At 39.6% G+C, this 16,650-nt stretch overlaps 1 protein-coding gene across 2 annotated transcripts in view; it reads left to right on the top strand.

The window, feature by feature from the left end:
- The window catches only part of LOC113651179 (gephyrin-like), a 60,106-nt gene extending 45,161 nt beyond the window's left edge, over positions 1-14,945 (top strand). For both annotated transcript variants that reach the window (XM_027159921.2, XM_027159920.2), the window contains 13 exons: positions 2,768-2,905; positions 3,817-3,909; positions 3,995-4,050; positions 4,167-4,286; positions 4,452-4,510; positions 4,614-4,767; positions 4,900-5,021; positions 6,719-6,806; positions 7,577-7,650; positions 7,754-7,818; positions 13,621-13,724; positions 13,822-13,918; positions 14,005-14,945. In XM_027159921.2, coding sequence (XP_027015722.1) covers positions 2,768-2,905; positions 3,817-3,909; positions 3,995-4,050; positions 4,167-4,286; positions 4,452-4,510; positions 4,614-4,767; positions 4,900-5,021; positions 6,719-6,806; positions 7,577-7,650; positions 7,754-7,818; positions 13,621-13,724; positions 13,822-13,918; positions 14,005-14,138 — 1,304 coding nt within the window. In that variant the 3' untranslated portion in view covers positions 14,139-14,945. The remainder of the gene's footprint in view (positions 1-2,767; positions 2,906-3,816; positions 3,910-3,994; positions 4,051-4,166; positions 4,287-4,451; positions 4,511-4,613; positions 4,768-4,899; positions 5,022-6,718; positions 6,807-7,576; positions 7,651-7,753; positions 7,819-13,620; positions 13,725-13,821; positions 13,919-14,004) is intronic.
- The last annotated feature ends 1,705 nt before the right edge of the window (positions 14,946-16,650 follow it).

Below are 16,650 nucleotides of genomic sequence, written 5' to 3'. Positions count from 1 at the left end.
CCAACATTCGGATTTCCATTATAAGCCTATTATTATTATTATTATTATTATTATTATTATTATTATTATTATTATTATTATTATTATTATTATTATGTTGGCTTTGTAGAAGCCAACATTCTGATTTCCGTTATAAGCTTATTATTATTATTATTATTATTATTATTATTACAATTATTACTATTATTCTTAGACAAAAATTTATTTAAAAAAATGCGGCCTAGGGCGTTCGAGCCACATGCACCAAATTCGGATATGTCGTAGACCTTGGTCTGAAGTTTGTTGCTTCTATTTTTGTAAGCAATCGGAATTCCGGCATTCCCGGTATGGAAGCTCAAAGTGGCCTTTTTCCCATAGACTTCCATTATAAACTTTTGAGGTTTATAACTCTGCAAGTTTTCGAGCGATTTACACCGAACTCGGACAGGTTCTTTAGGACCTTACTCCGGACAAAGTTTTTATTCCGGAGTTCCGACGGAATTTTCGGTTTTCCCGTAGTCGACGGTCAAACATCCCATAGACTTGAATAGGGAATTCCGAAAAGTCCTCTAAGCTCTCACATACACAATACATCCAACATTAAGAATTGCATGTACTGTTCTATGCAGTATAATAAGTAGAATCCCATAATGACTGCAGTGTTGACATGAAATGTCCAAACCCTCAGTAGCCACTTTTTGCCAAAAGTATTAGCACTCCACCGGGTATTCTGGTGACGTCACTCGACACCACGTGACGTCATGTGTAGCCCCGCCCCCAAAACAAGCGAAATCAAAAATTTGCACAACATGGACATGTGACACATCAAAAGACTCAGCACAATGAGAACTGCCCGACGGGTATTCTGGTCATGTCACGTGTAGCCCCACCCCCAAAACAAGTGAAATCAAAAATTTGCACAACATCGACATGTGACATATCAAAACACTCAGCACAATGAGGGGAACTGCCCCATGGGTATTATGTTCACGTCACATGCTCATGTCTACTCACCTCCAAAATTATTGGCACCCTAGCAGTCCAGTAGCTTTCACAATCTTTCTGTCCACTCGCCTCCAAAATGCACCGGCCTTTGCGAATACTTGCACCGTCAAAGCCAACATCAAAGTTTGTCGCAACGAACTTTACAAATCTAGTTATTATTATTCTTCTTAGACAAAAATTTATTTAAAAAAATGCGGCCCAGGGCGTTCGAGCCACATGCACCAAATTCGGATATGTCGTAGACCCTGGTCTGAAGTTTGTTGCTTCTATTTTTCTAAGCGATCGGAATTTCGGCATTCCCGGTACGGAAGCTCAAAGTGGCCTTTTTTCACATAGACTTCCATTATAAACTTTTGAGGTTTATAACTCGGCAAGTTTTCGAGCGATTTACACCGAACTCGGACAGGTTCTTTAGGACCTTACTCCGGACCAAATTTTTATTCCGGAGTTCCGACGGAATTTTCGGTTTTCCCGTAGTCGACGATCGAACATCCCATAGACTTGAATAGGGAATTCCGAAAAGTCCTCTAAGCTCTCACACACACAATACATCCAACATTAAGAATTGCATGTACTGTTCTATGCAGTATAATAAGTAGAATCCCATAATGACTGCAGTAGTGACATGAAATGTCCAAACCCTCAGTAGCCACTTTTTGCCAAAAGTATTGGCATCCCACCGGGTATTCTGGTGACGTCTCTCGACACCACATGACGTCACGTGTAGCCCCGCCCCCAAAACAAGCGAAATCAAAAATTTGCACAACATGAACATGTGGCATATCAAAACACTCAGCACAATGAGGGGAACTGCCCCACGGGTATTCTGGCCACGTCACGTGACGTCACGTGTAGCCCCGCCCCCAAAACAAGCGACATCAAAAATTTGCACAACATGGACAAGTGACATATCAAAACACTCAGCACAATGAGGGGAACTGCCCCACGGGTATTCTGGTCACGTCACGTGATGTCACGTGTAGCCCCGCTGCCAAAACAAGCGACATCAAAAATTTGCACAACATTGATATGTGACATATCAAAACACTCAGCACAATGAGGGGAACTGCCCCACGGGTATTCTGGTCACGTCACTTGTAGCCCCGCCCCCGAAACAAGCGAAATAAAAAATTTGCACAACATGAACATGTGACATATCAAAACACTCAGCACAATGAGGGAAACTGCCCCACAGGTTGTCTGTGGTCACGTCACATGCTCATGTTCACCATCAAAAATATTGGCACCCTAGCGGTCCAGTAGCTTTCACAATCTTTCTGTCCACTCACCTCCAAAATGCCCCGGCCTTTGTGAATACTTGCACCATCAAAGCCAACATCAAAGTTTGTCGCGACGAACTTTACAAATCTAGTTATAATATATATCTGTATAGAACTGTTTATAATTAGTGCCAAAATTGTTACATGTACATCAGATTTAAATGTGTATTTTCTTTGAAGCTCTTTTGATCAGATTTCACAAATTAGACATATTAACTTCTTGAATTATGGTTATCATAATTCTTTAACTTTCCTATTTGTGTTTCTAGAATGGCAAACTATTGCCTCCCCAACAGAGGTTTGTAGACTGATCATATTGGCTTAGTGCAATAGTGTAAGGATGTGTTGGTTGACAGATTTTTTAAAGGCCTTTGGATAAGGGCATCTGTCAAATGTCATAAATGTACATAGATGTTCTACAACACAGCACTGTGTTGATGCATGTACATGCATGCGTGTACATGCATGTGTGTGCACGCTCAATATTTGTGTCCCTTTCCTAGGTCATAGTGCAGTAGACATCACAAAGGTGGCACGGAGACACCGCATGTCCCCATTTCCCCTTACCTCCATGGACAAGGCCTTTATCACTGTGCTGGAGATGACCTCTGTTCTTGGTACTGAGATCATCAACTATAGAGGTGAATTACATAATCAAAGAGTGTTGCATTGTGTTGTTTTCAATCCCATCATATGACGAGAAAGAAAGCAGGTACAAAACTTTTTGGATGTTTACACAATCTTCAGACTGTGAATAATAATAATTGATCTTCTTTATACTTTCTAGTATACTGTAGTCAAACATGCTCTATGTGTCACAGAATGACTTTTAACATGTTCTTCCTAACTCATCAAAGCTGTTACCTTAAAGTGATTAGAAGCTGCTGATATATGTGAGCTTAGTTAGTTGTTAAAAACTTTGATAAATCTATAGATCTGTTTTTATTGTTCTCCAAACCCCACTAGGATGCAGGGGCTAGGGATATACCCATAAAGTGAACACTCACACCATGAACACACACCCCTAGCAGTAATAAAAGCTAGAGGTTTTACCTTAGAAATCCCTTCCATAGTGAGAAATACTGAAGGTATAAACTCTTTTTCTACAGTTGTGGATTTTATCAACAGGCATTTATTTCATTCATTCATTCATTCATTTTCTACCGCTTATCCGAACACTCGGGTCAAGGGGAGCCTGTGCCTATCTCAGGCATCATTGGGCATCAAGGCAGGATACACCCTGGACGGAGTGCCAACCCATCGCAGGGCACACACACTCTCATTCACTCACACAATCACACACTACAGACAATTTTCCAGAGATGCCAATCAACCTACCATGCATGTCTTTGGACCGGGGGAGGAAACCGGAGTACCCGGAGGAAACCCCTGAGGGATGGGGAGAACATGCAAACTCCACACACACAAGGCGGAGACGGGAATCGAACCCCCAAACCCTGGAGGTGTGAGGCAAATGTGCTAACCACTAAGCCACTGTGCACCCCGCATTTATTTTTGGTTTGCTATTTTTTTTATATATATATATATACAGATGGAATGGGTCGAGTCTTAGCTCAAGATGTCTATTCCAAAGACAATCTTCCTCCTTTTCCAGCCTCAGTCAAAGATGGGTATGCTGTCCGAGGTGAGGGCTTCAGTTTTTCTCAGACTGTTTTTGCATCTTTCAAAGTTTATGAAAACTCCTGAAAACTCCTTTCTTTGTTTGTAAGCTGCTGATGGCCCAGGAGATCGATTTCTCATTGGGGAGTCCCAGGCTGGGGAACAGGTAAGCACATATATATTGCTTGTTTAAACACACACACTATTTTAAACATCAGTTGGTGGACAGTGTCACGATAGTTGTGCGTGTGTTTGCGCGTGCCTGTGCGTCTGTGCATATAGCCTACTCTCACAGTGATGCCAGGCCAGGTAATGAGGGTGACAACGGGAGCTCCAATCCCATGTGGAGCAGATGCTGTTGTGCAAGTCGAGGATACAGAGTTACTGCGAGAATCTGAAGATGTGAGCATTATTTTCTTTCACACATTTTTCTTCCACTCATAAAAACACCCCTCCTTTCCTCTCTTTTCCTTTAAACACAATATGTTTGCCAGAAGCTGGTCAGCAAATCTGGTAGTTTTATAGTGTGCATATGTATGCATAGATTCACAAGTTGCTGTGTTTTAGGGCACAGAGGAATTGGAGGTACGGATTCTGGTGCAAGCACGCCCAGGCCAGGACATTAGGTCAGTAAGAGTGTGCAGTTCTTAGATTCTCCCTTTTAAATTACTTATACATTTTAGTGAAACATTTTTATTCATTTTAGTATTAAATTCTGTGCATACACAGGCCAATTGGTCATGACATAAAGCGTGGGGAATGTGTGCTGTCCAAAGGAACACACATGGGCCCATCTGAAATTGGCTTGTTGGCTACTGTGGGAATCACAGAAGTGGAGGTGCACAAGTTTCCCGTTGTGGCAGTCATGTCCACTGGCAATGAAGTGAGTACATCATGAAAAGCCTATATCTTTTTTTACTTTCCATGTCATACACCTTTAAGATTTTATTGTGTCTTTTTGTAGCACAATGTGACATTACCATTATTTGTATTAACATGCAAATGTGTTCTGTAGTTGTTGAATCCTGAAGATGACCTCCACCCAGGGAAGATCAGGGACAGTAACCGCTCTACTCTGCTGGCTACTATTCAAGAGCATGGCTACCCTACAATTAACCTTGGCATTGTTGGAGACAAGTATATACATTCAACTTTGTTTCAGTCTGTTCTACACCAGAATGATAACAAAAGCACAGAATAACCTCATGTAGTTTAACTCTAAGAATTGAAGAAACCTAAGCATAACAGAGATTTTTTTTTTACTTTTACCCTTTTAGTAAGTCTGTGTGAACTGAGATTTAAGGTTTGATCATGATTGTGTTGTGAGGTTTACTTTCAGTGCACTCAGGCTTTAGTGCACTGAAAATGCGATTATAAAAGCGATTATACTTGTGTATATAAAATTATGCAACTGATATTCATTCATTATTTTTTAATCATCAATGATAACACCATTCTACAAACTTGCTCAGGATTTTATTTCCCATTCAGGTCTTAGTTAGTAGTATACAGTCACAGAGAAAGTTATCTTGTATTACAGTGTTTCTAATTTTTGCAACTATATTTTCCAGATTTCACATATTTTAACACTGAAAGAATATTTCATAAAAGGCTTCCTGAATTCTGTAGAGAGAGTTTGTGATGTCTTAACTTCCATAACAAGGTTCATAACTTGCCAGGAAACCAAAGTGCTCCTAGACACCATACTGTAGCTTAAATATTTGAGGGATATTTTCCAGTTCCTGCTTAGAAGAGCTAGGAAGATAGCTTCTCTGTTGTAGGGGAAGCATGTAACCTATTCTACTTCAAGATAAATAGTAAGATACTTTTTCAAAGGAAGGGGTATGGACTTCATTTAGTTTACACTTCCTTTACTTCTGGACTGCCTGTTTGGTTTCCCTTGAAACTAATGTACAACTTTTTTTTTTGCTTGTTTCTTTGTCGAGTACAGATAGCATGTCATCACTTTCTAACCCCATGTGGGTAGCCTAAAAATCTCTCAACGTATGTAAGACCACAATGTACTTGCCATTCCCAGTGTTTGAGTTCAGTCATATTTTGATTACCCATTTGTTTAGTCCTTCTGGTTTGTTGGATAATGCCTTAATATGTTTATTAGACCTTGAATTTTTTTGTTAAATTCTTGTTCACATGGATCATCAGCCATCACTTGCATGCTGTAATTTACAGTTTAGAATATTAATCGGTTACAGATATCAGTATTTTCAGTATCAGTAATCCTTATTTGGGAATAGTTTCTTTACTAAGTATGAGAACAATTTTCTGTAAAGAACAGTTTCAACGCAAATGGTTTTCATCCTAAATAGAGGGCAATATCAACACAGGGATTCTCATTCTCAAAAAAGTTTAGTATCGGCAAAGTTTGTGTACAAGTGGGTTACTGTTATGAAAGATGCATCATCAGGATGTGTTCATTAGTGAAATTTGACCTCTACTAATTCAGAAGGAAGGTTATATATATGTATGTATGTATGTATGTATATAACTGAGGTGGGGACCCCTAGGCAGGATACTGTAGGTTACTGGAGTTCATGAGACTTACATGGGGTTGTTAATTGTAGCCAACAAAGAAATAAGCAAACAGGAATACTCCTCTAGGTTAGAAGGAATCTAGATATTGATGTGCAGCTAAAAGTTTTGTTAAAAAATCAGTTCTCTGAGTTTATATGCTATTGGGATTAGGAACTGTTAAAACCTAAAAACAGTCATGGCAGAAAGTGTTTTAAATTAGAATTTAAATTAGTTTTATTTAAACTATTATTAAAATTAGTAATTTTTATAATCATTTTGTCTTTCCTTGCTTCTTCTTGCAGCCCAGACGACCTGTTGAATGCCCTGAATGAGGGAATAAGTCGTGCAGATGTCATCATTACATCTGGAGGAGTGTCTATGGGAGAGAAAGTGAGAGGGTGTTTACTAGAGTTAATATTGTGTTCTGAGTGATGCTTATGCCTATGTTGACAGGTCACAGTTTGTAACTTTATTGCAGTCTTAGGGCACATTTTACTGAGTGTGCTAGCTATGATCAAATACAATCAAGTCCATAAATATTTGACTTTTACAGGGTTTTATATTTAGATTTTTGCTTTAGCCATCTACCACAGTATATATGAGTTGAATTTAAATAATTAATTGCATGTTTATTAAAATCCTTGGCAGTCAATGACTGCCTGATGTCTGGAGCCCATAATCACCACCATATGATATATTTTCTCCTTGGTGATGCTCTGCCAGACATTTACTGTCTTTGCTTCCTACATGTTGTGGGGCTGTTTTGGACTCATCAGACCACAGGACCCTTTTCCATTGCTGCAAAACCTCTGTTTCCTAGCAAACAAAAATCAGATTATTCTTACTGATTGTTTTCTTCAAGCTATGGCTATGTGGATGGTACCTGAAAATGTAAACACTATTTTAAAAAACTTTTCATATGCAGAAATTTTTCATATTTAGAACATCTGACTGCCATCTTAATTCAAACTAAAAGGTATGTTTTCATAGTGGCACTAAGAGATTATAGCTTTTGGTAAAATAAGAGTATGCACAGTAAATGTAATAAAATATTGTGAAACAAACAAGTTACATTTGTGAGCTTAATGATTATCAATTTAAACCGTGTCTTTTGTGTGTGTTTTTTTTATTTTTATTTTTTTATCATCTTTCTCCATCAGGACTACTTGAAACAAGTTCTGGACATTGACCTTCATGCCCAAATCCACTTTGGTCGGGTGTTCATGAAGCCAGGGTGAGAACAGAGCAAAGCAAAGCAAACCAACATTATTCAATGACAAGATTCATAAAAGCTAACTAAATTTTAAAGATTACAAATTCTTTTTTGCTATTTTTAGTCTTCCTACAACATTTGCCACCGTAGACATTGATGGCACACGGAAGCTCATCTTTGCCCTGCCTGGTATGCATTCTTTTACTGATTTAATGTCATTATTCAGTACAGGGCCAATTAAATGCAGTTAGCATCTAACCAGTATTGCAAGTAGTAATGTGCATATGAATAAACATAGATGTATTTGTGTCAATAGTTACTGTACAAGGTAGGTAAGCAGAGACCAGCTCAATGCAAATGACTATTAATACAATACAATGTGCAAATGAAAAAGTGTAACAGAATGAGGTATTGAGAATGAGGTACTATTTTGTAATGCATACAGGCATTACTGAGACATTTGTTATAGTTTTCTAGTCTTACATTAACACTGATTTTCATGTTTTCTCACAAATTACTTTAGAATAAATAAAAAAGGTACATAGTGCTACTACTGTGTGACATGAAAAAAAACTTTCACAGCTGTCATGAAGTTTTGACAAAGTTTTGTTTTATTGGGTGTGATGATACAAGCTTGATGTACTTTTAATTTATATACTTTTATATAGATTTTATATTCATCAATATTCATTCACATTATTTTCGGGTCTGCAGGCACATCACGTTACCACTTCTTTTAAGTCAAAGATGAATTGGGTTTCAGTCTAGGTTCCTGCATTGCTGTTGCTGTGTTTCAGGTCATTGTCCTGTTGGATGGTTAGGTCATAAATGACTTCCTTCAAAGCCTGTTCAGTCTTTTTCTGGTTGTGACATCATGACCGTCTATTCTTGGACTAAATTTCCTGGGACACCCATTCTTGGAATGATGTCTTGACAATTGTATGACAAAGGCATGATAAAATCCTCCCAGCAGGCTCAGCTTCCCAATCAGGGGCTGTGGGATGCTTGTTTTGAATGCTTAACTAAAGTCTATGAACAGCATTCCTACATAAGTGTCTTTATTGTCCAGGTGGGTGAGGACTAAATGAAGGGCTGTGGCAAAGGCATCGTCCATGGAGCGTTTTGGACGATAAGCAAACTGTAGGGGGTCCAGTGAGGGTGGTAACTGGGTCTTGATGTGCCTCATGATGAGCTTCTTGAAGCACTTCATAATGATGGGTGTGAGTGTGACGGGATGATAGTCATTGAGGCAGGACACTGTAGATTTCTTTGGGACAGGGATAATGGTGGTTGTCTTGAAGCACGTAGAAACAGCGCTGCTCAGGGAAATGTTGAAGATGTCTGAAGACATCCGCTAGCTGTTCTGCACATTCCCTGAGCACCCTGCCAGGAATGTTGTCTGGTCCAGCAGCCTTCCGTGGGTTAACTCTGCATTGAGTTCTTCTCACGTCCTCATGTTGAGTACCTGGTTGTCTGGGGGGAGGGATGGTCTTCCTTGCCGTTAGGTTGTTCTGTCTCTTAAACCGAGCATAGAAGTCGTTCAGCGCATCTGGGAGGAAGGCAGGTGAAGCTTGTATTGTAGTTCATGATCGCCTGTATGCCCTGCCACATGCGCCGGGTGGTTCCGCTGTCCTGGAAGTGCCTGTGGATTCTCTGGGCATGTGCACGCTTTGCCTCTCTGATGGCTCGGGACAGTTTGTCCCTTGCTGTTTTTAGCAGATCTTACATTTACTTGCAACCTTGTGTAAATGTAAATCATGAAAATAGCTTTTCTATACCGTACTACAAATTGCAGAAGCAAGGGGTAATTTCCCTAAAATTTGACAGCACAGTTGGTCAGATACCTGAAGAGATTCAATGCTATTTTCTATCCATAAAAATGAACCTATAGTGTCCAATGTGTCCACACCTGCTGCTTTGTCACATAACCATTGCCACAGGTGTTTGAATACTTTGGCAACAAAGACATAGACTGAAGATGACTTGTGCTTGTTTTAAGCGTATGAGTTGCATAGCTTCCCAGATCCCGCTTGGGGCCAGGGCCAAGATGGCTAGAAGAGATAGAGGGCACAGTGGATAACTAGGATGTCATATTTGATTGTTCTGCAGTGTACACACAATAGCATTTTGCTTGCACAGTTTACTAGCCTGTTCAGATAATTAATGTTTTTTTCTGTGTGAATGCTAGCACTAGGCTGCTATTTACCCAGCAGGAGCAGTGGTTGATGAGGTGCATATTTGAAAGGGTGAGGGTGTGTCCACATGCTGGTTGGCCAGTTCACCATGTCTCTAGGACCCATTGCTGCTCTGAGATCCTCTGCAGTTCAGCCTGGGGTTGCACTGCAGGAGCAGTAATCCACCTCAAGATCAGTAGTGAGGCTGGGCACTCATGAGGCCTGGGGAAGAGCCATGTGCAGGCCACTTGAGTTTTTCCTCAGACAAGCCTTGTCAAACCATATCTTTGCATTTTGTGCACAAGTGTGTTGTCATCAGTGTTGTATAAAAAGTACTAGAAAGCAATACTTGAGTAAAAGTACAAGTATCGTACTAGGAAAAGACTGGTAGAAGTGAAAGTTACCTTTTAGAATATTACTCAAGTAAAAGTCTTAAAGTATCTGATATATACTGTACTTAAGTATCACCAGTAATTTTCTGATATTTAATGTACTTAAGTATTTAAAGGAAAATAAAAGGAAAATGTCTGTAAAGTCTCGGGAAAATTTTCGGTAGGCATACAGTAAAAGCAGGAGCGGCTCTAGGATTTCATCTTTAGGGGGTTTTAGCCCTCAGTGAGAATTTAAAACAAGAAGACTTTTATATTATATGACTACATAGTAAGCCAAAACTTATGGTATTATTAAATGGCAAAATTTTATGCATGATGTAATGATGCCAGTCTTGAATCAAATCAGTTCATGTATGTGTGCATTCTCTAAGAACAGTGTGTCCAATGAATGCAGTCATTAATAAAAAAATATTCACAAGACAAAGACCAAATCAATAAATGCTATTTTTGTTTAGTATTGAAGGGATTGTTTGCATTAATATTTTGTTTGTGCTATCAACTCTGGTAATAAGAATAGTGAAATTTCACTGCTTTTGGTTGCCGTCTTTGCGGCTTTCCGCCGATTAACGTTATAGATAAATGCCTCCAGCTCTGACTGCGCGTGCTTAGTGGAAATATAACGGAGTAAAAGTATACATTTTATCTAGGAAATGTAGTGGAGTAAAAGTGAAAGTTGACATAAATTTAAATAGCCAAGTAAAGTACAGGTACGTGAAATTTCTACTTAAGTACAGTAACGAAGTATTTGTACTCCGTTACATTACAACACTGGTCGTCATGCAGAAAAAGGTTTGGGCTTGGTCCTTTAGATCAGTGACAACAGTAGAGGAATATTGACCCCAGGCTTCAATGCCTTATGTCAGTGAATGGAAACAATAATGCCAAAGTCAATTTTATTTCCATCATTTACAATTTCAAGAAACAACAGAAAACAAACAAAAAAAAGGCGTCTGCAAAAGTTTGGGCAGAGTTAATACCTTGTTCTGCCCCCTTTGGCAAGTTTAGCAACACAGCTTGTAGATGCTTTTTGTAGCCAGCCAAGAGATTTGCATTTCGCCCATTCTCCCTTACAAAAGTCTTCCAGTTCTTTGAAAATCTATGGATAGAAATTAAAATCATCCTATTGTCTTATACTTTGAGAGACTCTCTCTGCACTGCTCTCCAAACTAAAAAATATCATGGATTTGATAAACTGGTCTCTCGACGCAATTGACACCATCTTCTCGACGAGAAGCCTGGGTTCGGGAGAACCTGACTGCCCTGCCCAAACGTTCGCAGCTGGCTATACGATGGACGCGTGGGAGAAGTGGCGGGTCGTGTATCTGGCGGGTCTTTCCATGGAGGATGTTGAAGATATCTACCTATTCGGAACCATAATAACAGGAGTTCTGCTGATTGGATTAGACATTGCCCTGGTTATTGAGGAAATCAGAAAACGTTGACAGCTGTCCAAAACCTCCCAAGGTTGCCCGTCATGATTGATGCAGTGGGCAGAGCGGTCAGCACTGAGGCTGCGACTATTAACCGCAATATGGATAACATTACGGTGAAGCTCACTGCTTTGGATACTGCTTTGGTTAACATCACGGAGAAGCTCACAGCTTTGGAAAGAAAAATGGTTCGATTTGGAGACCAGAACGGACAAAGAGAGTAGTCGAGTAAATCGGAATGCGTCTACTCACCCCAAGACCAAACAATCCCAATCTTATTTGCTTTCGGCTCTACTCGACCAGCACTGGCCTCGGCCATGGCCGCTGTTGGAACAACAATTCCCCTGGAAGAGCACTGCAGCAAGACTCTCTTGCATTCCACCCCCCATTTCCACAGACACCTGCTGATTGTTGTCTTTGTCTGCTACCTGATCAAGGCTGTCTCTATGGCAACTTGCTGTGTATTGCTATGACGATCTTGCGGATTGAGGCACCGAGATTTGATACCGAGAGCAGCGACTCTCCAGGCCTACACACTTACATAAATACACACACATGCACACATATAAAGATATGCACTCACCCCCACCCCCCATCCCACGCCTTCGCCGCTTTGCACCGCCAGTCTGACAAGCGGGTCTGTGACCAGCGCAGAAGATAAAGCCTGACGGACCTGATGGCTGTTTGCCTGTGCTGGATTACCTCCACCCCCTACTCCCCTCCCCTGTTGCAAGTCGTGTGTTTATGGTATACTGTTTATGTGCTTATGTTGCTGAGGTGTTTTTCCTGTTCCCACACTGTACTCCCCACCGAAGCATAGTCTGGGGGTTGTTTTTTTTTTCTCCTCCCTTCCCTCATGTTATGCTGTATTTCTTTCCAATTCCCTGTCTTCCTGTCCTGCCCCCACCCTTGTCATATTGTATGTATTGTATGTATGGACAGGTTGATGGCTAATTTTGCTGGTACCTGTGACCAGTGACAATAAAGGCTACTACTGCTACTAAACGAGCAGTGCGTGACAGTCAGCCCAGAAATCTCAATTATGTTGAGGTCAGGAGATTGTGAATGATCATCATCCATTTGTAGAAGCCATCCTCTCTTTAACTTCAGCTTTTTCACAGATGGCACCAAGTAAGCGTCCAAAATTTGCTGAAATTTTATTGAATCCATTTTTCCTTCTACTCGTGAAATGTTCCCTGTACCACTAGCTGCAATACAACCCCAAAGCATGATTGATCCACCCCTATGCTTAACAGTTGGACAGAGGTTCTTTTCATTAAATTATGTGCCCTTTCTTCTCCAAACATACCTTTGAAGAGGTTTTCTTCTGATGACTCTTCCATGAAGACCATATTTGTACAAGTATCTCTTTATAGTGGAATGCTATACACAACTCCAGTGTCTGCCAGATCTTTCTGGAGGGATCGTGCAGTCAAACATGGGTTTTGACTTGCTTTTCTCACAGTTCTGCGAGCTGTTCTGTCTGATATTTTTCTTGGTCTTCCAGATCTTGCTTTAACTTCCACTGTTCCTGATGTCTGCCATTTCTTAATTACATTCCGAGCAGAGGAAATTTTCATGTGAAAACACTTTGCTATCTTCTAATAGCCTTCTCCTGCTTTGTGAGCGTCACCTATTTTCAACTGCTTAGAAGAACCCATGGTGCTGATTGTTGGGGCAAGGTCAGATGAGTATGGGCATTTTAAACCTTTTGGTCCTGCCCCAGACCATTACCATTAGGGAAATACTTTTCTTTTCTTTAATTTTCCTTCAGGGAAATACTTATGAAAGTGAACCAAAAGGGACATCATTACAACCTTTTTTAACATATATTTAATAAATAATAAATAAAGTTTCTGGAAATCATCTCGCGGAACCCCCCCCCCCCCACAACACCCCCACCCACAACAAAAAGCAGGTTACCTTTAATGACAGTCGTTAATTTTGTCTTTACTTTTTCTTTCTTTGTCTCTTACTGCTTCTTTTTTTTCTTAGGTAACCCAGTGTCAGCAGTTGTCACCTGTAATCTGTTTGTTATCCCTGCATTGCGAAAAATGCAGGGTATTCTGGACCCAAGGCCAACAATCATCAAAGCTAGAGTATGCATTTAATTAAGTAGACTTATTGAAGATGCATTATATAAGGCATATTTCTCTTGTCCTATGATGTCATCAGCCTGTGGCCTTTTCTCAATAGCTCTCCTGTGATGTTAAGTTGGACCCACGTCCAGAGTACCACCGCTGTGTATTGACGTGGCATCACCAGGAGCCCCTGCCTTGGGCACAGAGTACAGGTAAAAGTAAATGCATATGAAATTTGCATGTATTTTGTCTTTCATTTATACTTTAATTTCTGACACACTGCTTCTCTTTTGGTTAGGCAATCAAATGAGTAGTCGGCTAATGAGCATGCGCAGTGCCAATGGACTTCTGATGTTGCCCCCTAAAACAGAGCAATACGTGGAGCTGCACAAAGGCGAGGTGGTGGATGTCATGGTCATAGGGCGGTTATGATGTTATCATAAATATTACATAAAGAGTAAAGATATATGTGGTGCATGTCCACATATTTATTATATTGTAATATGCAATTGCACAGTTACTTTTATTATTTTTTTTCTATTTGGATACAAGTTGCTGAAGTATTATCAACCTTGCAAACAAAAGCAAATTTATGAATAGGCATAGTATGTCAGTAAGAGAGGGATATGTATGTATGTATATACAGTACATGTATGTGTACACACGTGTGTGTATACACTAAATGTTGAATATGAAAGGTCTGGTATATTCACTAAATGGTGTATATAAACATACCCCCCAGCTTATATTGTTCCAAATTAAACCACAATAAATAGTCATATCAATAGACATTTTATAGAAGGGGAAAACACAGTACAAGGACCTGGTGCACAGCCCTTAATTAATAATTTGTTAAATATTCTTGCCTTTTCAGATATTTCTACAGGTCCTTTAATTTTGTCATAGGTCTCTTGGCAGCTTCCAAGGTCTCCCATAATTACGTTTAAACATTTGCATGAATGTGATTAATTTTGGACATGGTGACATGCTCCAGTATAAAAGTGCCACTATACCATCTGGTTATTGTAATATTCCCTTGAGTTTTATTAGTTTCTATATCATATTAATGATCGAGAAAGAGCTTGGTATTCATTTTTCATCACAACAGAGGTGTGTAAACATTATGTCCACTGTTTATGTATTTGTGTAAGTATATATACAGTTGTGCTCAAAAGTTTGCATACCTTGGGAGAATTTGCAAGATGTGTACCTTTTTTTTTTTTATTTTTTTTTTTTTTTGAGAAAACATGAGTAAGAAGGCAAATTAAATTTTTTTTCTTATAAGACTCAATTTAATAAGTAAGGCATAACAGAATGGCACAATCATCAAACTAAAATCAACTAACTAACATGGGTGCAGTACTGGCTTTCTCCTGGCAACTCAACCAAGCAGGTCATTAGTATTCAGGTACCTCCTCATTGTGCTCCTTGAAACATCACTTTTTTTCTACAGCAGCCAGTATTTCTCTCAAAGCTGTTTGTGTATTTTTCTTTGCATCCCGAACAATTCTTCTGGCAGTAGTGGGTGAAATCTTTCTTGGTCTACCTGACCGTGTCAACATCAACAAAAACTTTATTTTACACCTCTTTATAAGAGTTTGTGCAGTACTACGTTATAACACAGGTCCATTGGCAGTTCTTTTGTCTTCCCCTTGGTGCAGTATTTAGCCATGTCAGTGCATCACCTCATGATCTGAGAAACTTAGTATTTATGCACAGACACTAATGTTTGCTTTGTAGACAAAAATTTATCAAGAGTAACTGCTCCTAGGGCTTTCGAGCCAAATGCACCAAATTAGGATATGTTGTAGACCCTGATCTGGTGCTTTTCTAAGCGATCTGAGTACCGGTACTTCTGGTACCGGTTCTCAAATGGCCTTTTTTCCCCATAGACTCCCATTATAAACTTTGGAGGTTTATAACTCGGCAAGCTTTCGAACTATCTACACCAAACTCTGCCAGCTCCTTTAGGGTGATACTCTGAACAAAATTGGTTTACCGCCTGGTCTTTCGGTTGTATGCAAATATGTAAAATCAAAAAACTTTTTACAACATGGACATGTGACATATCAAAACACTCAGAACAATGAGGGGAACTTCCTCACAGGTATTCTGATGACGTCACGTGACGTCACCTGATGTCACATGAATTAAAAATTAGCACAACATGGACGTATCAAAACACTCAGCACAATGAGAACTGCCTCACGTGTCTTCTGGTCATGTCACATGACGTCACATGAAAAAAATAATTAGCACAACATGGGCATATGACATCAAAACACTCAGCCCAATGTGGGGAACTTCCTCAAGAATATTCGGATGACGTCACATGCTCGTCTCCACTTACCTCCAAATGTTTTGGCACCCTAGCTTTCTGTCTACTTGCTTCCAAAAGTAACGCTGGCCCTTATGTCCACTCTCCTCCAAAAAGCACCAGCCTTTGCGAATTCTTGCATCGTCAAAGGCAGCATCAAAGTTTGTCCAAATCCAGTTACAATTGCAATACAAACATTCAAGGATATGTAAACTTTTGATCAGGGTTGTTTTTAAGGTGATTTCAGTTATTATGTTTTAAAAAGAAGTCAAACAACTATGTGATAATTAACGACTTCACGTGTCCACTATCCTTAAATAAGAAAACAATTTATTTGCATTATCAGTCATAATTTCTAAAGAAACGGCAATGTTTACAATTTATTTTATTTTATTTTATTTTAGGGTATGCAATCTTTTGAGCACAGCTGTACATATACTTGACATGGCTACATGTTTGTGGACACCCACCCTTAATCATGTGTTCTTTTTGAAAATCCCATTTCATATTTAGCTTCCCTTTTTTCTTTAATAATAACTACTACTTCATGGAAGGGTTTTCACCAGATTTTGGAATATGGCTATGGGTATTTGGCCATTCAGCCTTAAGAATTTAGTGAGGTCAGGC

Source organism: Tachysurus fulvidraco, chromosome 12 (genome assembly GCF_022655615.1).
Source record: "Tachysurus fulvidraco isolate hzauxx_2018 chromosome 12, HZAU_PFXX_2.0, whole genome shotgun sequence".
NCBI classification, from domain to species: domain Eukaryota; kingdom Metazoa; phylum Chordata; class Actinopteri; order Siluriformes; family Bagridae; genus Tachysurus; species Tachysurus fulvidraco.
This window is presented reverse-complemented; position numbering and strand designations above follow the sequence as displayed.